The sequence below is a fragment of the Hipposideros armiger genome, unplaced genomic scaffold, assembly GCF_001890085.2.
Source record: "Hipposideros armiger isolate ML-2016 unplaced genomic scaffold, ASM189008v1 scaffold_63, whole genome shotgun sequence".
Classification (NCBI taxonomy): domain Eukaryota; kingdom Metazoa; phylum Chordata; class Mammalia; order Chiroptera; family Hipposideridae; genus Hipposideros; species Hipposideros armiger.
The window spans coordinates 4696913-4724559 of NW_017731413.1; the positions used below are offsets into that span (position 1 = coordinate 4696913).

At 39.5% G+C, this 27647-nt stretch overlaps 2 protein-coding genes across 4 annotated transcripts in view; one reads left to right on the forward strand and one right to left on the reverse strand.

Moving 5' to 3' along the window:
* The window catches only part of VEZT (vezatin, adherens junctions transmembrane protein), a 74787-nt gene extending 63960 nt beyond the window's left edge, over positions 1-10827 (reverse strand). The window contains exon 1 of the mRNA XM_019641682.1: positions 10714-10827. Within this exon, the coding sequence (XP_019497227.1) occupies positions 10714-10749 (36 nt within the window). The 5' untranslated portion in view covers positions 10750-10827. The remainder of the gene's footprint in view (positions 1-10713) is intronic.
* Positions 10828-11081: 254 nt separating this feature from the next.
* The window catches only part of FGD6 (FYVE, RhoGEF and PH domain containing 6), a 101187-nt gene continuing 84621 nt past the window's right edge, over positions 11082-27647 (forward strand). For 2 of the 3 annotated variants that reach the window (XM_019641735.1, XM_019641737.1), the window contains exons 1-2: positions 11082-11321; positions 17007-19428. In XM_019641735.1, coding sequence (XP_019497280.1) covers positions 11306-11321; positions 17007-19428 — 2438 coding nt within the window. In that variant the 5' untranslated portion in view covers positions 11082-11305. Of the gene's footprint in view, positions 11322-11532; positions 11577-17006; positions 19429-27647 lie in introns of those variants that run through there. The other variant, XM_019641736.1, reaches the window with a different exon arrangement.

Here is a 27647-nt window from a genome sequence, read left to right on the forward strand (position 1 = left end):
CTGAATATAATTTCTTCAGTGCCACTCAGTACTACTCGGTAACTGTAGAAGGAGTAACAGGGCAAGTGGGATTTTTAAAATGCTTTTAGAGGATATTACTTAATATTTTTGTTACTTAAAAGTTTTTTCAACCAGCAGCAGATAAGACATATAACTCATAAATTTTTCTTCCTGCAGGCTTCTAATATTTTCCAACAAAAATGCATCCCATCCAATTATTATTACATGAAACAGTATAAACAACAAATAGTTTTAAAAAGAATAAAGAGTAACTTTAAATTTTTTTATATACAATAGTATAAATATACTTAAGTACAATAAAATTGAGTCCAAAATAAAACATATCCATCAAAAGAAAGATGAAGAGATGCAATGGGAGAAAGTTGACTTAGCTTATCCACTCAACCAACTGAAAATAAAGAGCAACAGTGACTTGGTCTCAACTCAGGGATGAGGAGATAGCAATGGTGGATTGAGCTCTCCCTACCCTTTAGAAAAACTGCTTTAGAAAAAAAAAATAGAGACAGGCCTGATACCTTGGCAAAATGTTGGGTATGAGAAGAGCATGCAATAAATAATAATAATAATAACTGGAGATGGAATTTGTGGATCTGTTAAGAGAAAAAGGACAGATCTTTCTCTCAATTCGATTCATTATTCCCTTTCATCAGAAAGGGAGAATCTGTAAGGAAAAGTAAAACAAAAAGGGCAGAGCAGGATAGATACACACTGAAGTAGAAAATCCACTTTAATAAAGGTGTTAAAGACATGGGTTAATGGTTGTGGATGAATCAGCAAAATCCCAACAGTAAGATATACGTGGCCAGATTCTCTCAGCTAAAAAAATTACAAGGTGGATTTAAAAATAAAGAATGTCCTCAAATATATCATTTTGAGTAAAAACTAATTGTCATTTTAATCTGCTGCAGTGGGAATAAGAAGTCCCAAAAGATCTATAAGCAATACTCTAAATATCCAGAGGCAATAGAGTCAATACATTATGCAACATGATGCCCTATGGAGCACATTGAGCTTTGGGCCTTTTCTCCTAAATCTTGAAGGCATGATTTGCTTCTGGGAACGCAGGGAACACCTGGGAGAGAACCAGGAAAACTAAAATTAAGCCAAGGTTTCTTATAGAAAAAAAGACTGGAAATGAGCTGAATTTCTTCCTGTATTTCCTAATTAATGGAAGCCTCTAAGGGCCTACTCTCTCTCAACTTACCAGATTTGAAAATAATTTAATACTAAAAGATTATCTGATATAACTCCTTCATGTAAGCAACAGGAAGCAAGCTTTAAAGAAGTTAAATGATTCATTCAAGATATCATTAATGTCATTCTTGACTACTAGTCTAGTCCCGTTTCTACAAGGCTTTTTAAAAATGAAAGTCTTTAACTATATAAGATAACAAGATAGCCATAAAAATTAATTTAAGCAGTGTATAATAGCTTGAGACAAAGAAACTTGCATTTTATTAAATGCTTTCAAAATACATAAATGACAGACTTACCACCTTTTGGAATGTTTATATATATTTTTAAAATGTTAACCTCTATACTGGAACTCCGAGGATATGTGAAGACAAAATGGAAGAACAACGTGACCCAGACAAAAAAGTGAAAAGTCTATAGTCCTCTTGGGCAACAAGAGGAATTTTTATAATTCATATTAAACAAATGAATGCTTGCATATCTAGTGATAAACTAGCTTTGGTCTTAATGGTCAATCTTTTATGTCAATATGGCTAAAATTTAATAACTCCATTAATAAATATTCTAATAATACCTATTAATAAATATTCTAATAAATATCACAGATAGTGATAAAAACATTAATTTTGCTATGCTTCCAATCTCAGTTACTATTTAGAAGATTACTTTATATAATATAATTGTAGAGCTTCTTATACTATTGGAAACTGAAGATACATTTTAAGGAAAAATAAAATGATACAATAATATCTTAAATTTTATATACATAATTATTCCTGACAGCAAGCTCCATTATCAAAATAGCAACTACTGTCAATGTATATACTCACAGACAAAAACAGTTTCCTTCCATTTGTCAAATCAATAATACAAGTAGAAAAGAATCTACAACTGATAACTATAAAAAATACCTCAATGTTCTTTAGAGATGTATAACAGCCTTTAAAAATATAAGGAAAGGAGAATCAAGCAAGAGAGGATTTTTAAAAACAAAAACAAATTTTCACGTGGTAAATTGTGTGAGAGCCATCTCACTTTCATTTGATTGATTTAGTGCCGGGGCGGGGGTAGCTATCCTGAACACACTGCCAACAAAGGGTTAACATTTCATAATTTACTGAGAAGTAGAAAGGAGGGAAAGAGACCAAGGTAAGAGGGGCAAAAATGAGCTTTCTTAGTCATGAACACAGGAAAAGAGAATGAATTTCAACAAATGCCAAAAAGAGTTCAACTTACAGAAAATAAAGTTACCAAGGACAGAGATTTAAAAGAGTAAAAGGTCCCTATATAACGTTGTCTCTATAATGAAGTTACAAAGAAACAGTTTGGATGCACTACAACTAAAGCCGAGAGGTAGAATATTAGTCCTTCTTATAAAAAGTTCTTATTTTCAGGTACTTTTTCCTCAGAAATAGGATTCAAGATCTGATGAATGACTCAAAGTTTCTTTAACTTAACAATGAAAACATCTGAAAGCTATGAAAGAGCAACATCAGAACTTGGAACACCTAAGGTGACTAGAGAATTCTTACTCAAACATCTTAATTAGATTACAATAACAGAATAAAATGACAATATTGATATTTCAGTATTTATTTTGCTTAATATCCATGTGAGGTACGGTGTCCATCATTTTCTAAACTCTGTCCTGTTCAGCCTGAGGTCCAAATCTGAGGTTACACTGTCTTTCCCACTTCAGCCGCTTGGAGTCGTCAGGCTCCAAGATACTAGACTTAACTCGGAAGGTATCCAGGGACTCGAGCTCGGATGAAATGAAGGTGGTCAGATTTCTGGGGCAAGGACTGGGATTGGGCCTGGGAACCTCACTCTTCCTTTCCTTTCTTAATTCCTCCACTACACCACCCTTCAGTCCACCCTTAGTCCTCCCAGACTAGGAGGGCTCAAAAGTGGCCTCGGGAGGGAGATACAAAAGACCAAAATTAGAAGAAAAGATAGTAAAATTAACTAATAATCCAGGACATTGATTCAAAAGAGTTTTAAATAGGGAAAGAATGTGGTTGGAATGCTTTCCAAAACTGCTTGATTTAAAAATTTTAATTTTAATGCAGCATATAACTCTCTGAGTAAGTCTTACGACAGGGGTCTGATTTCTGACTCTGAAAATCATTAAAATAACAGCAAATATACCAAAAATATCCCAGTTACATTTTCTTAGGGGAGGAGAGGTTAGATACTTTGATGGAAGTGGTGGACTGGTTTGTTCAACATCCATTCTACCTTCTTTCCTCCTAGTGTACTTCTTGTATTAAAGAAATGGGAAAGCTAAATGTGGCATTTCCCAAATTATCTTCCAGCTAGAGTTCTAGATATACACTGGGCTCCCCCAATTAGGGACATTCGTGAAAGATTTAGAAGGTTGGAAAAAAGGAGAGGTTCACTTCTTGCTGCTGTTTTTTCTGTTTTGTTTTGTTTTTGGGGGGGGGGGAATGCTATTGAACAAAGCTGTGGAGGCAAAATGTTTCAAAAGCAGTATTCCAATACATATTCTTCAGCTTCCTGGTAACTCAGAAGCAGTTACGGTAGAGACAATGGCTAATTCTGAGTACCAGCTTTGTAGGTTATTGAGAGGCAGATGTGGTGACAGCTTCCTGATTCTTGGACTGTAGCTATGATCTTGATCATGTGTTTTTGGCTTCATGAGCACTGACAACCTTGATAGAGCTTGATCCTCTAGACCTTTCAACAATATTCTTACCAGTTAATTCCCTGTATTAAATCATTTCCTGTTTACAGTAGATAGAGGGATTTCTGTTTTCTGCAGTAGGATCTATGGCTGATATAGTACTTGGTATCTAGTAGGGCTGACTCAACTAGACTGTAATATGTTGCACTGGCTTAGAAATGGAGTGGTGAATGGTAAGGAAAACACAGTGCAGGCTAAAAAGCTGATGACCCACGACAGCCAAATGGATAAGATAAGATGCCCCAGCCTCTAGAACTGTGAGAAATAAATTTTTGTTGTTTATAGGCCACCCAGTCTCAGGTATTTTTGTTATAGCAGCCTGAACAGGCTAAGATACCTTGGATTTGCAGGTCCTTTTCATTGGCTGAACCCAAATGGTATCCATAGGACAAGGGAATACAGGTGATGCATTCCATAATGATCAGGGTGGAATTATGGGTCTGGAAGGGCACATGGAGAAAAATCATTACTAACAGTGCCATTGATCCCTTACCCATACACCCGGATATTAAATAAATCATGGGCTAAAGAAGAAACCAAAATGGAAATTACAAAACCATGAGACAAACTATATTTTAAAACTCATCATACAGCTAATGCAGTACTCATAGGAAAATTTATAACCTTACAAATTATGTTCATCATTTAAGTTCTTAACTCAAGAAGCTAGAGAAAAAAACAGCAAAATAAACACAAAGAAAGCAGAAGGAAATTAATGTAAAAAAGTTTTAATTTAAAAAAAATTTAAACCATAAGCACACTCAACTGAGCCAAACAAAACCAGTAACTAATTCTTTGAAAAATCTATCTGGTAAGTCAATACTGTGGCAAATCTATGTATCATAAACAGAGAGGGCATAAATAAACATAAGTAATAAGATCTAATTTGTGTTATGAAACTAAAAACTGAGACACTACTAAGAATATACCAATAATTTTGAAAACGTAGATAAAAAGCAATTTTCTGGGAAAATTTGACAATATTGTAGCTAACACTTACTGAATGCTTACAATGTGCCAGGCACTCATCTAAGTACTTCAATTACATTAAATCATTTAATACAACTGCTCTATGAGACAGGTGCTGTTATTTCTATTTAATATTGAGAAAACTAAAACATAGAGAAGTAAACTGCTCAAAGTCACATTAACTAATAAATACTGGAACGGGGATTCCCATGCTGTCCAGCTCCAGAGTATATATACTCCTTTAACAACTACATTACACTGCCTTTCAGAATAATAATTAAAAAGAAAAAACTATTGAAATGTCCCCACAAATATAAAACTGGAACTGAGCATTAACCATAAGAGAAATGTAATTGGTAGAGCAGCATCCATTCCTTTTATCCCCAACAAAGGCCTAGATAGTTTGAGGGCCAATTTAGCTATACCCTCAAGGTACAGATCTTTCCCAAAGGGTAGAATATGCCAACCTCAAATATGCCACTTTGACATATTATTTTGACCTATAGGCACTTGAAAAATAGCAAATGCAGGGAGAGGCTTTCTCTGAACTCCCCTTATCTGCCTAAAGATAAATCTTCCAAAAGGAACGCAATTGTCACAAATAACCTCTTGTAGGAGTTTCATCAACCAGGGAAGATTGATTCTTATCACAGGAGAGGCTAGAAGCCTACACAACCAGACAAACTTTGTTCCAAACCTATATCCCATCTATTCTTCTAAGGGCCTGTTCATTCACCTTTTCTAAAAATAATTTGCTCTCCCTTAAGAGGTTTGTATCTTCCCGATCCCCCGAGATAGTCTTTAAGCTTGAATTCTAAGTCACCTAGAATTTTTCCCTGGGTACTGACAAAGATTCTTTGCTTGACTAAACTTTAGTCCGACTCCAGAACCATCTCCGAAGCCCATCTATGCACTTTCTTGCAAAATCTAGTATTAAGAACCCTGCTAAGTCATTTTAGCAAGTCTCCCATCCTCCATATCTAATCACCCTCAGTACTGGGTTCCTCATCTTCTACCAAGTGATGTCTGACCACACTGGTTTGTCTTCAGAGAGAATCTCTCTTTATTTTTTTTTAAACTTTATTGGGGAACAGCATGTTTTTCCAGGACCCATCAACTCCAAGTCAAGGCGCTGTTTTCAATCTAGTTGTGGAGGGCACAGCTCACTGGCCCATGTGGGAATCGAACCAGCAACCTTGGTGTTATGAGCCTGCGCTCTAACTGGCCACCAAAGAAACTGTTAATAGCGTCTTTCAAAGAACAGGACCTCTTACCTTTATGATAATACAATTAAACCCTTTTCTTTTATGGTTAGGGATTTTAAAGAAATACTTGCCTAGTCCAAGGGCACAAAAATATTTTCTCTAAAAGATTTATTTTACCTTTTGTATTTGGATCTCCCATCCATCTGAAACTGATTTTTGTATGGTATCAAGTTAAAGTCAACATACGTATTTTCCCCCATAAGGATGTCCAGTTAACCTGGCATTTACTGAACAGACCCCTCTTTTCTCTACTGAACTACAATGTTGCCTTTGTCATAAATCAGGATACCTTGTATGTGTGGCTCTGTTTCTGGATGCTGTCTTTCTCCATTGGTCATTTTGACCATTCTTGTGCCAATACCGCATTATTTTAATTACTGTAACTTTATAATAGGTCTTAGTATCTGATAGGATAAAACCCTCCAGCTATATTTTTCTTTAAGACTGCTTTGGTTATTCTTGGTTGGTTGTATTTCTGAATGAATTTTAGAATCCGCTTGTCAATTTCAGTTAAAAAAATACCTCCTGAGATTTTGACGGGGATTGCTTTGAATCCATAGGTTAATTTGGGGAGACCTGACATCTTTACAATAGTGAATCTTCCAACCCATGAACGTTTTTATTGCTTGCCTTCTAAACGAGTCAGGCAACTAACTTCCCATCTCTTTCTACAAGGTATTTGAAGTACATACATCCAACAAAGGACTTGTATCCAGCATATGTAAGAAACTCCTTCAAATCGGTAAGAGAAAGAGATAACCCAATAGAAAAGCATGTCAAAAAACTTGAATTATTGGATTTACAAAAGTGGATACATAGGTTTATAAACAAATAGGACTCAATTTCCTTACCAGGGAAATGCAAATTAAAGTCAAGAGGAGATACCAGTACACACCCACCAAAATGATAAAAAGAAAGACTAAAATTAGCAAATATTGGTGAAGGTAGACAGCAACTGGACTTCACAAACCCTGCTGGCAGGAGTATAAATTGGTACAACCATGTTGGAATAACACTTGGCAATATCTACAAAAGGTAAATCTGGGGCCAGCCGAGTGGCGCGTTGGTTAGGAGTTGGCTTGGGATGCCAGCTCTGAACAGCAGGGCCCGGGTTCAGATCCCACATAGAGGGCCAGTGACGCTGCACCCTTTACAGCTAAGATGGTGAACAACAGCTCAACCTGGAGCTGGGCTGTTGTGAGTCCCCGGCAACACCGTAGGCTGCAGCCCCTGCTGCAGTGGACTGCTGGGAGCTACCGTGAGTGGCCAGCAGCCAGCGTGAGCCGCCCTGAGTGGCCATCCAATGGCTGATGAGCGACTGCTTCACCTGGGAAGAGCGCAACGATCATAATACCAACATGGGCCAGCAAAGCAACGTCCTCCACAAATAGACTGAAGAACAAAAGGACAGCAACTTGTCTGTCCCCCTTCCCCGATTCCCCAATAAAATCTTTAATAATAATAAAAAAAAGGTGAACCTATGCATTGCCTATGACTCAGCAATTCTACTTCTAAGTACATACCCAATAGAAGTATGTTCAACAAAACACAATACTAAAAGGTTTATAGTAGCCCTATTCATAATAGTCTCAAACTGGAAACTACCCAAAGACCATCAACAGGACTGATTTTTTAAATTGTGATATGTTCACATGGAATACTATGGAGATATAAAAAAATGTTCACATGACAATATGAATGAATCTAACAAAACCAGAGAGCAAAAAAAGAGCATAAGCAAATGGAATTGCACAGTGTGTACAATATAAAAAGACAAGGGCCGGCTGAGGGGCGCGTTGGTTAAGAACTGGCTTGGGACGCCAGAGGGCCCCGGTTCGGATCCCACATATGAGGGCCAGTGACACTGCCCTCTACAGCTAAGATGCTGAACAACAGCTCAACCTGGAGCTGGGCTGCTGTGAGTCGCCGGCGATGGCGTAGGCTGCAGCCTCTGTGGCAGTGGGTTGCCATGGGCTACCATGTTTAGCCAGCAGCCAGTGTGAGCAGCCGTGGAGAAGCCAGCGACTGATCTGCCTCGCCTGGGAAGAGCGCAATGATGGTGCCAACTTGGGCCAGTGAAGCAACGTCCTCCACAACTAGACTGAAGAACAAAAGGAGAGTAACTTGTCTGTTCCCCTTCCCCCAATTCCCCAGCGCTGTTCCCATCCCCCAACTCCCCAATAAAAAATCTTAAAAAAAAATAAAAATAAAAAATAAATAAAAACAGACAAAACTAATATAAGTTAGTTATAAGTCTGAATAGTGGTTATCCTTGGAGTGGGGAGAAATGACTGAAAGAGGGCAAGAGACAGCTTCTGGTGTACTGGTGATGCTCCACTTCTCGATCTGGATGCTTGTTACATGGGTGTGTTCACATGTGAAAATTCATCAGTCTGCATATTTATCATTTGTGCCCTTAGAATATTCTGCTGAAATAAAATGAATGCACATGACACAAAGCAAATAAATCAAATCTACAAATAACATGAAGAAATCATGCAATTTTTAAGAAGCTAGCATCTAATAGAAAAATGGGTAAAAACTATGAAAAGAAATGTTCATGCAAAGAAATAAAAATTGCTCCAATAAATGCACAAAATGTAAACTAGAACAATGGAATGTATTTTTTTTCCCCCTAGCAAATTTGCAAAGACTAAAGGAAACTAATAAGGCTGTTGCTGAGGATGTTGTAAAACTAATACTCTTATTCCTAATGAAAATATGAATTGGTATACCTTTCTGCATAAGTCTTAAAAACATATTCATCCTTTCACTCACTAGTGTCCCTTCTAGAAATTAGTCTAAGGAAAATTCAGAGTTGCAATTAAAGATGGACTCATGTCATGTTGATTACAACAGTATCTTGAAACAATACAATCATTCCATACTGGGAAAATAGTTATATTATGATACATGGTGGAATATAATGTTATTAATAATGTTTTCAAAGGGAAATGAATAGGAAAAGACTCACGATAAATTTAAGGGCAAAATACATACAAAATTCTATGTGGTATGATCTCTTTTGTATTAAAAATATCACACACAGACATGTATTTGCATAGAAAAGTCTGTAAGAACACAGGCTATAATGTTAGTGGCCATCTTTGGATGGTAGGAGATAAAGAATGATTTTAATTTTGTAGCTTATTTTCTATAGTTAAGTGTTCTTTGAGCATTTATGACTACTATATTCAGAAATCCAATAAATTATAGGGGAAAAAAATAACATCCACCCAGTTTCCTTACTCTAGAAATCTAAGCCATCCAGATTTTTCTCTCTTCTTTAGCTCCCAAATTCAATCTGTTATCTGTCTCTTTGATTTTACCTTATAAGTATGTGTCCAAGCCATTACAATATTCCATTATTTCTTGCCTCATTTCCAAAATGCAGGCGTTTGTCTTCCCTTTGAGTGAGCTCCTCGAATCCAGACTCTTCATTTTGGTAAAACAGCCCTACCTTCAACGACTTCTACATTCTAGCCACATCACACCACTTTATATAGCGACCCTCCCGCACTGAAACCCCTGAAAACTCGACACCAGGTACTTTCACACTTCCTAATGTTGGCATGCTCAGTTCTTTCTCCCTGTAATGCATTTTCTCCCTTCTTTCAATCCGATTCATAATTCAAGATTCACCTCGGATATCATTTACTGGGCATAGCTTCTCGGAAGCTAACAACAGACGGCAGTTTCCAAATCAATCCTCCAATGACAGCTTGTACATATTTCAACATTTATCATTCTTTACTGTTTAGTGCGTAGCTCTCCCATTGTACGGAATGGGCCACATCGTTTAAATTTTTCTTAAAATATAGTTAGATGTGTGAATGTAAAACATATACATACGCAACACATGGATATAGGGGTAGTGAGTTTTCACCTGTGTCTGATAGATAAATGGCAACAAAAACACTCGCCTATTTTTTTTCATTCAAGATGGCAGAGAACGTCTTAAAATAGTCCCACACAAAAGCACTCACACCAGGAGCCTTGAGTCAAACTAGCTACACTTAGCATAACAGCCAAGGACAAAAGAATTGAACCTAGATGCTGAGATGCCCCGACCCCAATCACTCACAGTAGGTCCCCCACATATTTTAAACCGTGTTAGAAAACTGGCACCTGCTGCGTTCTTTTCCAAGGGCCACGCCTCGACCAGGAACAGGGACCTGAGGCACTTGTAGATAATGATCCAAAAAATCAAGAACGAAAAAGGGAGAGGCTAAGCTGTATTGGTGAGTGTCCAAAAATGCACGACTGGGCCCCGCCCCAGCCAGGCGTGTCAGTCCCCGGGGAAGAAACGGGCAGGGCTCTAGTCCGCCGGCCTGGCTGGGAATTCTGAGCCAGGCGGAGGCTGAGGCCGGCTGCGGTGAGGGCGTCTCGGGCTACACCTGTCAGGCTGCAGCCAACACTAGGCCCAGCAATCGCCGAGATTCGGTGACTTAGGCTGGCAAGAGCGTCACCCAATCCTTCGCCCCGGGATCGGCACCTTCGCCTTCCCCCTCATCCTTCTCAAACAAAGGCAATCCACACCCACCGCCATTTTCCCCTTACCTCAAAAACCACCTCTTCGTCAAACTCCGGTGTCATCCTTCTCCGCCATGCCACCCGCCTCAGCACGATGGGAAATGAAGGCGGGGGAACAGGCGGCACTCAGGCGTCTGCGGCTGCTGGTCCCGTGTGTCTAGAAAACTACAATTCCCAGCATGCCTCGTAACTCACGCCCCCTTTTCAGACCCATTTATTGGAGCAGAGGATGAGCGTGTGGGCGGGAGGGGCAGGAGCGAGATGAAGCTCGAGCCCTCTGATTGGAGGAGGTTAGGGCTTTTGTCCGCCTTTTACGGCTGCGACTGGCAGGGGGCGCTTGGAGCACTGATTCTTTTGGAGCTCCAGAGGGGCACGCGCCGGCGGAGCCGCGGCGAGCACTGCTCGTGCCCGCCGCCTGCGGCTCGCGCCCGGGAACGCCGCCGGGTCCCCTGAGCCCGCTGCATCCTTTGTGCTGCGCTTCGGTTGCGCAGCGGGGCCACGGGACGAAATGTGGACGCTGCGGGGACTTTTCTTTCCTGGCCAAACTCTTGAAACAATGGACTGTAAGGGAAGCATGGATTGAGGGGGGCGAGCGGGGAAGCAAGCTGCTGGGGGAATCATGACTTCTGCCGCCGGTAAGTGACGGCGCTCGAGCTGCCGCTGGAAAGTTTGTAGCGAGCGCTGCTACTCGGGCTGTGGAGCAACTTTTTCCTCTGGGGTGGGTTAGCGGTGTTCCCGCCACCTTTCCCGAGGACTGTGGCAAGTGCAGAGCAGACGGCGTTTGCTGCCGCATTTTCTCTTCCCTTCCTGCCAAGAAAGGCTGTTTGGAAATCGTGTATCTTTTGGGACCTGCCTTTAAAAGGATACCCGTGTTGGGAGCTCTGCACCAGGTGAAACGCGAAATGTAGAGGGCATTTGCTCGTCTCTCCCAAAATGTGAGCGACGTTGCCTTTGCGTGTGAAAATAGTTTAGATTCCCATGTTAAGAAATCGGTTATTCTAGGAAAGGGCAGTGTTCCCGGAGCGTTGAACTCGACCGTGCTGAGTCGCTTTAAACCTAGTATCGACTGGAAACCCTGACTCTTATTACTAGATAAAGAGGTTTAAACATTGTTACTGCTATCCTGGTGGTTTTCCCCGTTACCCGAGGAGAGGAGTAGAATTACCGATGGCAGTTTTTTTGCTCATCTTCACCCAATTTTTATGGATTTTTTTTTCTATTTCTACCTGGTTAGTGTAAACAAAGCCTTATTTTCTGTCTGCCTCCCGTAGTCCTTTCCCTTCATCCAAATGACAGTCTGTTTACCTTTGTGTGGTATTTTGAGCAATTCTGGACATTACATTTCCAACCATTCTATAAGGAACAATTTCTATTTTCCAAAATAATTACTAAAGTTTTGTTCAATTCACTAAATAAGAGCATAGGTTAATTTTTAAACCACAGCTTTATAATGTATTAAGTATTAAGGGTTTTTTCTTTGTCCACATTGAAAGAAATAAACTTGCGTTAGAAATTTTATAGTAAAATAGTGTAAAGTTAACCCTCAAAGTTACTTCTAGAATCAGCACTTAAGTATCAGATTAAATTTTCTTTGCTTTTCTTGGCATTTGTTTTAAATTCCTGCAACTTGAAACTGTCAAGCAGCACTCTAAATGTTCCGATTTGTATTATTTCTAAAGCCTAGATATATTGGAGTGTTGCATTGCTAGGTGTAATCAAATTACAACTAACTAGGAAGGAAGTTAGCCAATAGGAATAAGAAAGCAAAGGGTGAAATATTCCTGTACTTATTCCTGAAGAATTTGTGGATCGTTCCTTTTGGGTGTTATATGTATGTATTGGAGATGTGTCCTCATACAATTGTTGAAGTTATGTTATTGATAAACTCTTTCCTTACCAAAGGAAAGCTTTCCACTTACTTGAGGTGAATTATCTTCATCTTAAATTTCTGTGTCTCACCTTTGTTCAAGTTTTCTTTGTTACTAAACTTAGGGTAATTACTTTAAATTTGAAGTGGTTGGAAATTTTTAAAGCCTTCCAACCAATTTTAGCTCTCCCCTCTTGGAGTGTCAAACACATTGAAAAAATACCTTATATGTATCAGTTTTCACTCCCAGTTCTAACAGTTTATAATGAACAGATACAGAAGCATTTAATTTGACATTTAAATATGTAAACCTGATCTAGGGCTCAATCTGGAAATTTGTGATTCTTTCATTTGAATTGTCCTGAAGTAATGCAAGCTATTTTTATATTTTATGAACTTTACAATTAAAGAAGTCCACAGACATTTTTGTGGTGTTTTAAAAGAGGGACACTTCCTGTGTTTAGCTGAGTTAGTTGGTTTTTAACGTGGCTTGCTAAGGAGCATTAACTAGTTTTTTGTTCACCCATTTAAGATTTATTTTAATTTTCTCATGTCTATGGAATATGGAAGAGAACTGGGTTTTATTTCCATCCTATTCTTATAAAATTATGTGTTCATCATTCTTACAAACTGTTTATGCTTTTTTGGAACAAATCAAATTCGTTAAAATTCGTTTAGGAAAGTTATTTGCAATTTCAGGAGGGGATGTTTGTTTATAAAGAATCTAATCAGTGATATTTGTGATGGTTGGCTTAATTTAAGGATATAAGAGAAATGTTGTAGAACACTAAGTTATATGTATCTGAAGAAGAGCTTGCTTTGTTCTTTTGCATTTGTGAAAGTCGGCCCATACTAGAGATTTTAGAATTTATTCTAATCAATATATTTCAACGGAGAGATAATAATAGGTGTATATTGTCTATCTTTTCGAACTTGTACAGCTCACTGTCTCATTAATGCCCGTGCTTTGCTTTATGGCTGGTCCAACAGCTAAGAAAGTGTGCACATGAACTGCAGCCATCTGTGTGTAACAGATGACAGTATGTTTGTAATAGTAAAATGGTACTAGTGCTTTACTTTCTTACCTTATTTTTCCCCGGAGCCAAACAGCTGTGTAAATAAAAGATTTGCTGCTTTGCTCTAAAAAGCTTTGGGTCTGACTGTTGATACAGTATTAAGCTCCAAAGGTGCTGGATTCATTTCCAAACGTCGGGCACTTATTTCAAGAGTTTGACATTGGAGCAGACCATAATATAAAGGCTTGTTATATTTTGAGTTGTGTTTCTTTCAAAATAGAGCCACGAAAAAACCACTGAAAATAATAATGAAAGATTTCAGATATTGCTGTATCAGTGACTTAGTTGAACACTTGTTTCTTCTAATAATTAAGAACTTATTCAATAATCCTATTGAAGTTGATTCCTGCAAACTTTTCAAAATATTATTCTACATTAAAATGGATATATTTTTTTAAGAGATTTCCTGTTGCTGAGACATATTAAATAGTATGTGTATGTTGGCAGCTCTGAATATTCCCAGGGCCCTATATTCACCATTGGTGACATCACAGAGACAAAGTGCTTGCCCTCTTGGAGCTTGCCTTCTGGTGGTGGAGACAAACTTAGACTGAAGAAGAATCATGCAGGGCAAAGGGGCTGGAGAATATAAGGGTTCTCCTGAAGCAAGTATCTTAGAATCATATAGGCTTTAGCGTTCTGTTCAACTCCCTCATTTACAAGGAGGGAAACTGAGGCAGCCACATCTGCACACATTTAGGTTAGCCAGCTCTTCAAATTATGTTTTGGCTTCCTCCATTACATGGTTAACTAGCAATGGTGAGCCAAAGTTCACCGTTTATTTATTTAATTCAGTGAGGGCATTAGGTACATAACGCTGGTCTACATTTGTTGGGAATCAGCCACAGCTCATATAGAGTTAATTGAATTTCTAGGACACTAAAGAGAACTGGGGCTTATGTCCGTTGGAAGCAGACTCATGTACAAAACACTAAGGAAAAGACTAAAATCAGGAGCAGAGATTTAAAAAAATTTAACTAAAAAGCAAAAATTGACTCGTTAAATGACCCAGAAGCTTCTGACAAAGCTGCAAGATTCAAAAAGTAAAGATTAATTTGATGAAATGGGTTCTCTTTTATTTTTTTTTAAGTTGTGGTGAAACACATATAACATAAATTGATTATCTTTTTTTAATATTTTTTATTGGGGAATTGGGGGGATGGGAACAGCGCTGGGGAATTGGGGGGAGGGGAACAGACAAGTTGCTGTCGTTCCGTTCCTCAGTCTAGCTGTGGAGGACGCCGCCCCACTGGTCCAAGCTGGCACCATCACTGCGCTCTTCCCGGGCGAGGCAGATCAGCCGCCGGCCTCTGGACGGCCGCTCACAGCGGCTGCCGGCTGCTCATGCTGGCTGCCGGCCACACACGGCAGCCCATGGCAACCCACTGCCACAGGGGCCTACACCGTCGACTCAGGGCAGCCCAGCTCCAGATCGAGCTGTTGTTCAGCATCCCAGCTGCGGAGGGCAGTGTCACCGGCCCTCAACTGTGGGATGCGAACCGGGGCCCTCTAGCGTCCCAAGCCAGTTCCCAACCATCGCGCCATTCGGCCGGCCCTTATCTTTCCATTTTTAAGTGTACAGTTAAGTAGTGTTAAGTACATTCACACTGCTGTGTAGTCAATCTCCAGAACTTCCATCTTGCAAAATGGATTTTTTTTATTCCTTCAAAAATCCCAGAGGTATGATGCTCAAAGAATGGTTACAGAAATGAAACCAACATGACAGCCTGTCAGTTTTCGTTATATTTAGTAAGATGGGAGGTTAGGAAGAGGCCTAGGGCATTCATACTTTCTTTTAAGACTTAATAGATCAGGAGTTGACTTTAATAGATCATTACACCAGCTTTATCATTAGGCTTTAAAGGGTTTTACAGTTTTTTTCTGCCAAAAAAACCCAAAAAGCCTAATACATGCTTATTGGATCGATAACTAAAATTGTAAAGCTTTGGGAACTTGTATTAAGTTATTTTGAAGATATTTCCTCGTCTTCTTTATTTATCACAACATTATATTGAGTGAGAAGGCATCTGTTATCATGTAATCTTGATTGAACACATATGGGTTTGGGAAATTCTTCCTTGGTTTGTAAAAGAAAGTAGAGCACCCGACTTTTTTTTTTTTTAACTCAGTTCCATGTACTATCTTCCCAAATGTTGTGACTAATTTCCTTTGTTGAAAAGAAATTAATCACCAAATGAAGTATCAAAGCCTCTGTGTACTCAAATAATTAATGTCCAGAACATATTTTGAAAGCTTTTATTTTTTCAGTAAATTTAAGTTTTTATTAAGCATTAGATTCTGTTGGAGGAACAAACATAAGTATATGAGTAAGAAGTATAAGATAAAATATTTTATCTCAAGTCTCCTTAGGGAAGTATGACTGTGTGATAAGTGACAGTATAGGTGGAAAAACTTAAACAGAGCTAAAAAAACAAACCCTGAACTTTAGGCTCTGTATATCTTTTCATTTTATAGGTCTTTTGTGTAAAGCTTTCATTAGGCTTCTGTAGGCTAGGAGCAGGCCTGTACAAATCCAGCTCCTTAAGTACTTTTTATGTAGAGGAAGAATTGCTACACTACAAGTTGTGGTCGTCTCTTAAATGCCCTAGAAAGGTGGTTATTAATAAAGGATACAGAGCATAATTACCCATGAAACCTAAAAGAAATACAGACGCCCAGGCTGTATCCCCAGAAACTGAATGGTTAGACCTGGGGTAGAGCCTAGACATGTGACTGTTTAAAAAATAAAGTTCCGTGAAGGATTACAATGAAAATTCCCAATTGACATCTCCTGCACAGAGACATATCAACTTTATTATGAGCCTCAAGTAATACAGAAGAATTACTTTTTAGTTTTAAATTTAGAAAATTTCTGATTTTTTTTTCCTTTTGAGTTTTAGTGGCATAGATTATTGACAAAAGGCATTTATACACCTCTACTGTATATCATTGAGGTAGAAGAATACTGCTTATTCATATGAGAAGCTTAAAGAGTTGGCTTTTACATATAACTTAGGCAAATTCAATTCTTAGCACTTAGCAAATGAGCTGACATACTTTCTCCTGCTATTCCGGCTCTAAGCAGAAGCCATTTACTTCATTTAGTGTTGTCTGAAGATATGGTAATCTGTTCCAAAGTTAGAAGAAAAACTGTATTGGATTTATTAAGAAATGTACAAAAATACATTTACCCAAAGCTATGTATACTGGAATTGAAGGTCAATTTAAGGAATTTTTAAGATGAATATTGACTCTGTGTAATGTAACATTATCTAGTAAAATGAAAGTTCACCATATTGTCAAAGTAAAAGTTATCTAATTTAATCATTTATCATCTTGTACTTTGGTTTGTCATCAAATTATTTTTTTCTTTCTAGAGATTAAGAAGCCACCAGTGGCCCCCAAGCCAAGGTTTGTGGTGACAAATCATAAGCCAGCCCCACCTCCTGTTGCACCCAAACCCGATATTGTGATGCCTAGTGTTCCACAGTCAACAAAGAAAACCAAACCAGCAATAGCCCCAAAGCCAAAAGCTCTGAAGGCTTTACCTGTTCGTGACATGGTGCAGTCACCGTCAAAGAAAATCACTGTTAACCTGGAAGAGCATAAACAGGAATTACCTGAAAGCACTGACAACTCGACTTGCAAAAATGTGGGGCATCAGAACAGTGATTACATTTTATCCATGTGTTCCTGCAGTTCTGAGTGTATCCATAAACTTGGGAATAGAGAGAATTTATGTGTAAAGCAGCTTGTCTTAGAGCCCTTAGAAATGCCTCAAAATTTAGAAAATAGTAAAATTGATGACTCTTTTTCCACTATAAAAACAAAGAGTAAATGTGATTCTAACGGTGAAACTGTTAAGAGCCAGAGTAGAGTCGGTTTAAAGGCAAGCATCCTAGAAGATAAGCTCAAGGACGTTTTAACACAGCGAGCGTCACCTTTTATTTCCCCACAAAAACACAGATCCACAGACAACCCAGAAATGAACGATGGCTGTAATCCCAGCAGACAGTTCAGAATTGACTTTGCAGACGTGTCACCTTCCCGGTCCAGCTTTGAGAAAGCTCCTGATCACCACTGCCATCGACAACATCCTAGCGGTGAATTTCAGAATTCTGAAACTTGTCAGGATGGCTGTGAAAAAAATACTTGCTTTCATTCATCTGAACAAGAAGCTCTGGCAAATGGCAAAAGAAATATGTTTTTATCTTCAGATGGAGTTAGTAAGAAATCAGATGTCAAAGACCTTGGTCCCTTAGAAATTCACTTAGTACCATATAGCCCCAAATTTCCAACTCCCAGGCCCAGGAAGACACGCACTGCTCGCCTGTTACGCCAAAAGCACGTTGATGCTCCCAGTGAAAGCACTGAAGAACCAGATAATTTACACAGTAATTCTTGTCTTCTTGAAGATAGTTTGAAAAACAATAAAATCAGTGTTCTTTATCAGAATGATTTGTGTAACCAGGAACAGGTGGGCAAAGTGAAGCCAGGAAGTAAAAGTGAACTGAATGTGGATTCCAACAGCGACAGACAAAACTTCGTTGGTTCAGAGAAAACCATGTGCCATGAAACATCTTCCTCTGAAAAGGGGACACCTCCTTTAGAAATAGACTCTAATTTGAGTTCTGACAGCAAGACAGTAGGTGGTTCTAGTACGTCACTTGCTGTGGACAATGGGGCCAGTTTTATAAGATGCACTACTCTATCTATGAGCCTGCCTAAGCAGGTGAAATTTACTTGCAACAAACATTTACCTGCTGCCTGTAACCTGGGAGTGTCTGTCCCTCAGACACAAAAGGAATCTACAATAAAAGAGGAAAGTTCCTCAAAAATTGCCCCCAAAAAACCTCAAAGACACAGCTTGCCTGCTGCGGGAGTGCTTAAAAAGGCTGCCTCAGAAGAGCTTGTGGAGAAAAGCTCTTATCCCTCAAATGAAGAAAAAATTTCAGAAAAGGATCCAGAAAGCAACCACCTTGGACCATTGTGTGCCCGAAACCATGGTATGTCATCCTCTTTTGATATGCCTAAACGGACTTCAGAAAAGCCAGTGTGGAAATTACCTCATCCTATTTTACCCTTTTCAGGGAACCCCGAATCCTTAAAGTCTGTCACCGTATTCTCAAATAGTGAGCCTCCTACTGCCCTGACCAAGCCTAGAGCAAAATCACTATCTGCTGTGGATGGCGAAAGGTGCACCAAGCCTTGCAAAGACACTCAAAAGAAAAACTCTTTGAAGAAGTTGCTCAACATGAAGCTGTCCATCTGTTTCATGAAGAGTGACTTCCAGAAATTCTGGTCCAAGAGTAGCCAACTTGGAGACGCAACCGCAGGCAGCCTCTCCGGTGGGGGTCGACCGGGGATTGAAAGTGATTGGCATGGCTTGTTGGTAGGAGAAGAGAAGAGAAATAAACCCATCAAAGCATATTCTGCAGATAACTACAGCCTGGAATCCCAGAAGAAGAGGAAGAAACCTCGGGGCCAGACCAGTGCAACGCATGGACCAAGAGCCGAGTCTCTGGATGACCAAATGCTCTCCAGGGAGGCAGTGTCTCAGGTGCCTTGCAAATCTGTGACAAGCAACTGTACGCCTGAGTATGAAAATATACAGCATTATGAGGAAATACCGGAGTATGAGAACTTGCCATTTATTGCGGCTGAAAGGAAAATTCCAGAGTTGGAATGGCAGAGTTCCAGCGGCATGGAGGACCCTGATGCAAATGTGTACGAGGTAGAAGAGCCATACGAAGCTCCAGGTGGTCAGCTGCAACTTGGGCCTACACATCAGCATTCCAGGTAACACTTAGGGGCCAGACAGACACTGCCCTTTTCCATGCATCCCTGAAATTAATCTTCAACAACTCTGGGAGATAGGTAAAATCTCTCACACAGAGAAAAAGCCCTTGGTGAGAGAGTGGGTTAGTTAAGCATCTATTAAGTTATTCCACAGTGCACCTCCTTTTATCATGGGATCGGAATGAGTATTTGCAAGGCAAGTTTGAAGCACTGAGGGGAGGAAACTGGCCAATTTAGTGAAGCTTATTCACTAGGTGTAAGAAACCAGTGAAGTTACTGAAATGCATGCATTTACCTACGGTGCCCTTGTCAGGTGGAACTTCTAAATTTGCAAAAGTTAACTACTCTTTGAGGATTTGTTATTGTATTTGCTGAAGGCTAATGACTAACTTCAGATGGATAGAGGAAAAATGCAGGAAACCCATGAACTACTCTCCTCGCTCACTCTATTGGCACTTTCTACCTTTAGTGTACCCACTCCATCTCTCATCGAAACCTCACCTATTGCTGATGGTCCAGCTCAGCAGTCATTGGCTTCATGAAGCTGTACAGTTACCTAGTGGAAAATGTTTACCTCCTATTCTGACATCACAGTCATGCTGTGGTATCCTTACAGCCTTTCCCTCAGCCTGTCTTAACAGTATGGTTATTTCTTGGTATGTCTGATGTTCCGTGTCCGGTTTTAAGCTCCATGAAGAGGTATGGCCAGGTCCTGCATGAGGCCAAGCAAGGAGCTCAGGAGGGATCAGTAGATGTTGGCTGGGCATATGAGAGAATACTGAAAAAGAGGCAAAGGAAGCAACCGCTGCAGCTGCTTCCTTCTCTCTCCAGTCACAAAGGGAGCGATTGCACTGTATTTTAACGTGTTGGTTTTGTGTTTCACACAAAGCTCATAGGCCATTTTCGAAGTCTTTGTATGCTTCTTAGGTCACTAACTTCAAACCTCTGAATACTCAGGTCTTAAAATGGGACTTTTGTAGAAATATTAATACACATGGCACATAGTAGGGGCTACACAAAGGATTATTGGGTGAATTGACTAAATAAAATTGTCTAATCAAATCTCCGTGCACGAAGTAAAATAAATTGTTCTTTTAACTTTCAGACATTCTCCTAGCATTTTTCCTTACTCATCATCCTCTTTGCCCTCCCTCCTGCCTAACTTTTCTCATAGTTGACTCTTCTCTTTACTCCTGTCTACTCTCTTAACGTTAGTACCCAGGCAAAAGCCTCTTCCTTGGCATAAATATTTCGATGGGGAATTGGAGTTAAGTATTCAACTTAAAAAAAAAAAATGTCTATTTTCATGACTGCTCTTCTCTCCATAGTACGGTTTTGTTGGTACTGTTCTTTTAATATGCTTTTAATATGTGTTGTGTGTGTGTGAGAGAGAGAGAGAGGGAGAGAGAGAGAGAGAGAGAGAGAGAGAGAGAGAGAGAGAGAGAGAGAGAGAAATTGGCTTCTTCATGATATACTGTTATTCTTAGCTAAGGTAAGATTTTTTTCCTTGAAATTGAAGGTTTGGCCCTTGGTTTAAGTTTCCTGTTGACCCAATGACATCCTAAAGGTTTGTCATTTTAGCTAACACAAGCTGTACATTTCTGGAACTTGTGCTTTACCTGATATGCGTCTTACACAATTAGGGGCACCCGCGCTGCTCGGTTGGGAGGAACCAGGTTGGAAGGGGTTAATGTATGCAGCCAGTGAAGCTGGATGGCATTCGTAAGGGATGTTCTTTTTCAAAACCACAGGGAACCAAGGCCGCTTTGGATAGGTTGTAGCCCATCAGGTCAGGCAGCCTGGTGAAGAGTGGGTGAGCTCTGCTTTTGAATTCAGCTTTCCTAGAGTGTAGATGTTTCATGAACTAGCTTAACATTTACAATTTTACAACAACATGTTTATAATTTATCAGAAAGCAATTGTCGGCAGTCCCCAATTCCAAATAGGGTTGTGTTTTTCCAACAGTTCATGATAATTTAAAACTCAGGGTATATTTCCCGGAGAAACGGTTTTGGTAATGGTGTTTTGGTAATGGTGGTTAAGCGTCCCAGTGTAGCCCCAGGTTATATTAACCATTACTGCCCTGGCCTCTCCTTCCCAGGTGAATTCTTCTCAGCACTTCTTGGGGCTGAGGCTGGAGAGTTGGCCAGGGTGGAGTTGAGCACCAGGATATCAGAGATGCAAATCTACTGGGTCTGAGGCAGCAGGGTTTGTGGAAAGTGTGAGATGACTAAAGAAGTATGAGGAAATTGGGGGCTGGGCTTGCTGTGAGAAAGCCTAAAGCTTAGGGAGTGGTCAGGGGAAAGGAAGGCCTGGGTGGTTGGGATTTAATAGGCAGTGGGTTTTCCTTCCCTCCCTCTCTCATTATTCCCGTCCCTTTCCTCTTACCTCCCCATTCTCCTTTGCTAACTGCATGATACTGCTCATTGAGGTTCTGATTCCTAGGAAGAGTGACTACAAGACACTGGGGGAAGGGGGCTGAATGGGGTAAGGAGTGGCATTGGGAAACCCCCGAGTGAGGAGGGAAGACCAGCCCAAATCTGAGGGCGAAGGAGGGTGAGAGGGAGTTCCATGGCCATAGAAACTGTAACTTCTATGTGTCCCAGTTAGGTCATCATTGGGTCCCTAATCTGGGTTCCCAAAAGCACTTTTGTTGGAACTAAAATTGTGAGCCACTCTGGATTATTCTGGTGCATTTTGGGTATAGTTAGGAGCTCTCTTCCCCCAAAGATTCCAGGTATAATATTAATAAATCTAAACCAACTAACGGGCAATGGGCCTTTCTTTCTCGCTGTATGCAGGTGATAAGTGCTCAGTTACTACTATTACTTAAGAAGTTTGATTTCCATAAGGAAATTCTGAAAATATAGGCCTTTATTAAGGAGTTATGGGCAAATCAGCAAAATAGTGGTGTCCAAATGTTGGAATTTTTCTCTTGAAATTGTAGCAGGTTTCTTGGTTCTATAACCAAGACAAATTTTCTCTGGAAACATTCCAGGTTTTTCCTCTGTTTTAGTTTCTTCTTACTGTAAGCACTTCCAAGAAAATGTATGATAATTGGGTTTTCCTAGGTAACATAGCAAGCCCTCAGTTTATTTACTCCAAAATATACTGACCATCTGTCAAGCAGTGTGCATTCAAAGGGGAAAGGGGGGGGCCTACTCCAGAGGCGCTTTCTGTTCAGTGAGGCGGCAGATAATGATAAGACAACATGGTTTTATTAATCCAAGCTTTGTTTGCATTGTATTCTGAGCAGGGTAATAAAGATGACTTCATAGAGGTGGTGACGCTTGACTCACCATTGGATTTGGCATTTAGAGGTCATTTTCTAACCTTGATAAGAGCAGTTTCTTTGGTATTCTGGGTAAAGAAGCCAGATTGCAGGCTGAGGAGGATTGAGAAGACAGGAAGTGGAATCAGCAAATGAGGATCACTGTCCCTTGAAACTTGGCCCAGAAGTCTCTGTCCCGTCACAGGTTCAAATTTATCTTTTGGTTTTCCTCAAGCACCAGAATTCAAAATAAAATAAACTTCAAACTCATTTCTTTTTAATTAAGCAGTATGCCCTCATCGCTGAAGAAGGAAAATACTAAGTTTTTTGTGTGTTTGTTTGCCACTTTAAACACAAAACTGGGTGCTGTCAAATGAAATGGCATTACCAGTTGTCTTATGTCCCATTATAGCGTTTGTGTTCTAAATCATCAGACCTGGTCCAGAAGATCTCTCTCTTGGGTTGCATTTACCATCTGGTGGTATTGTTGAATTTTAATAATGATTAAAGTGTAAATTAATAGCCTTAATGAGCATTTCCATGTTGTCATAGCACCGGTAAGATTATGCACAGTTAGAGTGTGGGGGTTGGGACTCATATATCTTAACAGCAGCCCTTTCCTGTGAGTTATTTTCAGCATCAGCTCAGGAAATATCAAATATTTGTATGACTTTTTAATTTTGTGTTTCTTGTGTTGGAATCATAGCCTCACAGTTTTGGCAAATGTGCTTATATACTTACCCTCCTTTGAAAACTGCAGCTAGAAGCATTCAATTTAGTTCTTGGCAATAAAGCCTTTCTTTTTTCCTTTTAAGTAAGTATTAATAATGAGTTTAATTGCAGTAATTTGTCCAGCTCTATTGCTTTAGTCTTATTTTCTGCCAAAACATATAAGTGATATTTTAGCAAATACCGGGGGTGCCAAAAAAATGTATACAAGTGGACACTTTGGTCAACGTTGCTCAAGCAGTAGTTCACCGTAATCAGAAGTGTCTGGATGCTGATGGTAACTATTCTGAGCACCTCTTGTAATTGCAGAAGTCAAACCTGACTTGTATTCATCTTTTATTATCAGTATATATTGAGTATTGCAATTTTAATACAGTTTTCCTTTCTTAAAATGTGTACATTTTTTGGCACCCTCTGTATATATGGTGTAATATGGTAGACTGTCCATATTAAAAGTAAAAATTTATACTTTTAGAGGTGTATTTTTTAGTCAAAGATAAAAGAACAAATATCCTACATTGTGATTAGTAGAATGTTTGGAACTCAGAGTGCATTTTTGCAATAGAAATAACTGTGAGTAGGAGTCTGGTTCCCAGCCAGCCCACAAGAACATATTTAGCTTCTAATATATGAAAAATGCAGTGGAAAATAATACAAAATGAGACTGTGGCAAGACTAAAACAGAGCAATAAACTTAAATAGTTTTTATGACTCTTAAATGCTGGTGCTTTCAAAGAGGAAAAGGTTAGTGTGTTGAGGAAAATATTAAGGGGGAAGGGAACAGGTGGTTCAGGGGGATTCCAGATGTGCACTCATGTTTAGACGTAAGGGGATGAGTATGTTCTTATCTCAGGTATTCATAAGTAATGCCTGTGCTTGGATATTACTTTTGTAAGCTTCCTGTGGTCTTCCAGACTTTACTTTCAAATGTATCATCTTTTCTGGAATTGCATAGATTAATTTGGTATTTAGGCAAAGCCCTTTATTTAAAAAGTAGACATGTTTATTATATGAGTATATTTATTATAATACTTTCTTAAAACTATATTAGGTACAAAGGGCAATTTGAGTTGTAGCACATTTAGGTGTGGGAAGCTACAAAGAAGTGCTGACCTTTATTAGATACTGAGTTTAAATGTTAAATTCAAGAATGGAACTGCTTGGCATTCTTCTGGGTGGTATGGAAAAATCTACTTTGGTGGTTTAGTCTGAGTCTGGTAATTGTATGTGTTCGTGGATCTCTGGAGAAGAAAAAAAAAACGTTTTTGCAAGTAGTTTTGACATCAGGCAGAGATAATCTATCATTGGAGCTATACAATCAGGTCGGCCAAATAGACTATCAGTGGAGTAAAGTACTATGAAAGTATTTCCAGAAGAACAGCTGTCTTCTGCTTTCTGTCTTTCATATTTATTAGCCCCTCTTGTTTGCATGTATTATAAATGCATTTTAGTCCCATATTAGCGTGAATTGGAGTAAGGTTGTATTTGGTGTTATCATACTCTTTTATAAACAGAGAAATTGAATCCTGGTGGCTGTGACTTCAGAAAAAATGGACCAAGATAGAAATGAAACTGATTCTGTGTTCTGGTTCTGGTTTAGTGGTTCTGATCTCTAATGTTCAAGGATCTGTTTACCAGACTCTCCCATTCATCTAAGTATTTTGGTTTCTGATTCAGGAAAGGTAAAATAATAAACACTGAACAAAGAAAGTCAGTTTCTCCTGAATGTCTGGATAAAAATAAAATGGAAAACAAACACATTTAGCCTTTTAATTTTGAAATGGTGTGACTGCTTGTTCCTTTTAGCTCCTGTTGATTCTGTTGAAAACTTTGTTTTATTTAGATATATATTTTTTTGAAGTCAGTTTTTGGTAACATATTTATAACAGTTGGTATACTTTGGCATATGTTAGTATCATTTGCAACAGGAATTAAAGGATAGATTTGGGTTTTAATAAACTTAGAATAATAGCTTTTTTTTCTTAATCTGGAAAGCATTTCTGATTTGAATTGTTTGGCAACTAATTTCAAGTCCAGGAAAGTAAATATAATATATAAAGAAGGAATAATTGTTAACTGTTGTTTTCTCACTTTTAGTTGGTTTTTAGATGTATTGACAGTTGCAAGTAAACAGATTTAGATTTAAATGAGTAGCTTTTCAACTACTTAATTTTTCTTTCCAGAGCCTCACTGTTAGAAACATGAGAATAAAGCCCAGTTCCTCTCTACTGCCTTGTTAGGTTGTGAGAAAGACTTGGGAGGGGGCAGAGAGGAATAAATAATGAAATCATTCATGAGTCCAGGTCTGATTTATTCGATAGCAAAAGTTTGGGTGAGGAGACTTAAACAGGGGCCCTTTGGGTAGTTTGAAAAATTTGTAAATTCAAATATGTCTTTTTTTTTTTTAAGGTTTTATTGGGGAATTGTGGGGAGGGGAATAGCGTTGGGGAATCAGGGAAGGGGAACAGACAGGTAGACAAATTGCTGTTTTTGTTCTTCAGTCTAGTTGTGGAGGACATCGCTTCACTGGCCCATGTTGGTATTATCATTGTGCTTTTCCCAGGTGTGGCAGTTGGTCGCCAGTCATTGATCAGCTGCTCATAGCAGTTCCTGGTAGCTCACACCGGCTCACGCTGGCTGCCAGCCACTCACGTAGCTCACGGCAGCCCATAGCAGCCCACTGCAGCCCACTGCAGCCCTGCTGCAGCCTACGCCGTCGCCAGCGACTCACAGCAGCCCAGCTCCAGGCCGAGATGTTGTTCATCATCTTAGCTATAGAGGGCAGTGTCACTGGCCCTCAACGTGGGATCCGAACCGCAGCCCTGCTGCTCAGAGCTGGTGCTCCCAAGCGAGCTCTTAACCAGCTGAGCCACTCGGCCGGCCCCAAATATGTCTTTTGATGGTTTTAGGTTAAATGTAGTCACAGAAGCATTAAATTTCAGAACTAAAGGAGCCATTACAAATTATCCAATCCAGCTTCCTCATTCACGGATGAAACCAGGGCCCAGCAGGAGTTGACTTTCCCCACACCACAGAGATGGGAAATTGCAAACCCAAGGCTCCATCCAACCTGGTGCTGCAGAAGACCACATCGCCCCTCTAAGGTTATTGCGGAAGCATTACAGAGAAAGTCCGCACAGTTTAGAAAACTCAGGTGATCTCAGTTGTTCCTGAGAGATTCAGGTTTGATTGTACCGCTGCTTGTTTTTCTCCTATTATAACAGATATTGTTACCCCAGGGCTGCACGCAGCTGCATATGAACACAGGATTATATGGCTCGGATTTTTTAAAAGGTGATTTCAGGGAGGTGGATATTCAAATGAAGCAGAAACTCTGAGCCAAAAAATATTTGATGGTACTATATGTTAACAAAACTTTCTTCCCTCCAACTGTCTGACTCCCCATCAATCCATTTCCCCCCGCACTTCACCAAAAGGTTATCAACCAGACAATATCAAGGATAAGAAAAGCTGTTAACATCAAGTAGCATGGATACTACGCTTAATAGCAATGGCCAATATTGACTCAACACTTCCGACATGCCAAGCATTAAGCTAGGGACGCTCACATGTGAATCTCATACAGCCCTATGAGATAGATATTATCTTCTTTTCCAAATGAGGAAACTTAAGACTTAATAAGGCTAAGTAACTTTCCCAAGAGTACAGAGCTAATATGTAGATAACCTGAGTGTGGAACTAAGTTTTCTGATCCTGAGACATACTGATTTTAATTCAGCATGTTTCATATTGTTCTGGGCTGTAAGGCATTTGTTTTGCCATTACTGTATTTTTTATGTTTAATATCGGTAGAGGCCTGTACATTTTCTACCCAGGGGACCAAATATCACTGCCCCTAATTTGTTCATGGTCTAGCAGGGAAACACAGGGACACCTGCTCTGACAGTAACAAGCATTTCAGAGGTCCCAGATCTTTCGTGCCGAGGAACTATTGGCTGGAAGGCTTTTATGGTTAGGAAATAGGTGTTTCAGTGGTTGGAAACTGAACTAATCATGCCATGTTTGCATTTGGTCCAGTTAGTGGTGGCTGCTATTCAGAGCAAGTTTAAATGGTTCCTGTCATTTGGACATGAGCCAGTTGCATGTGGACATTAATGACACAGAAAGAATTATGCATGCCTCGTATTTCCCCACTGATTTACATGACAGTTGCTTTTTCATTTCATCCCTGTTCCTCATTTTATTCTCTGTCAAGTAC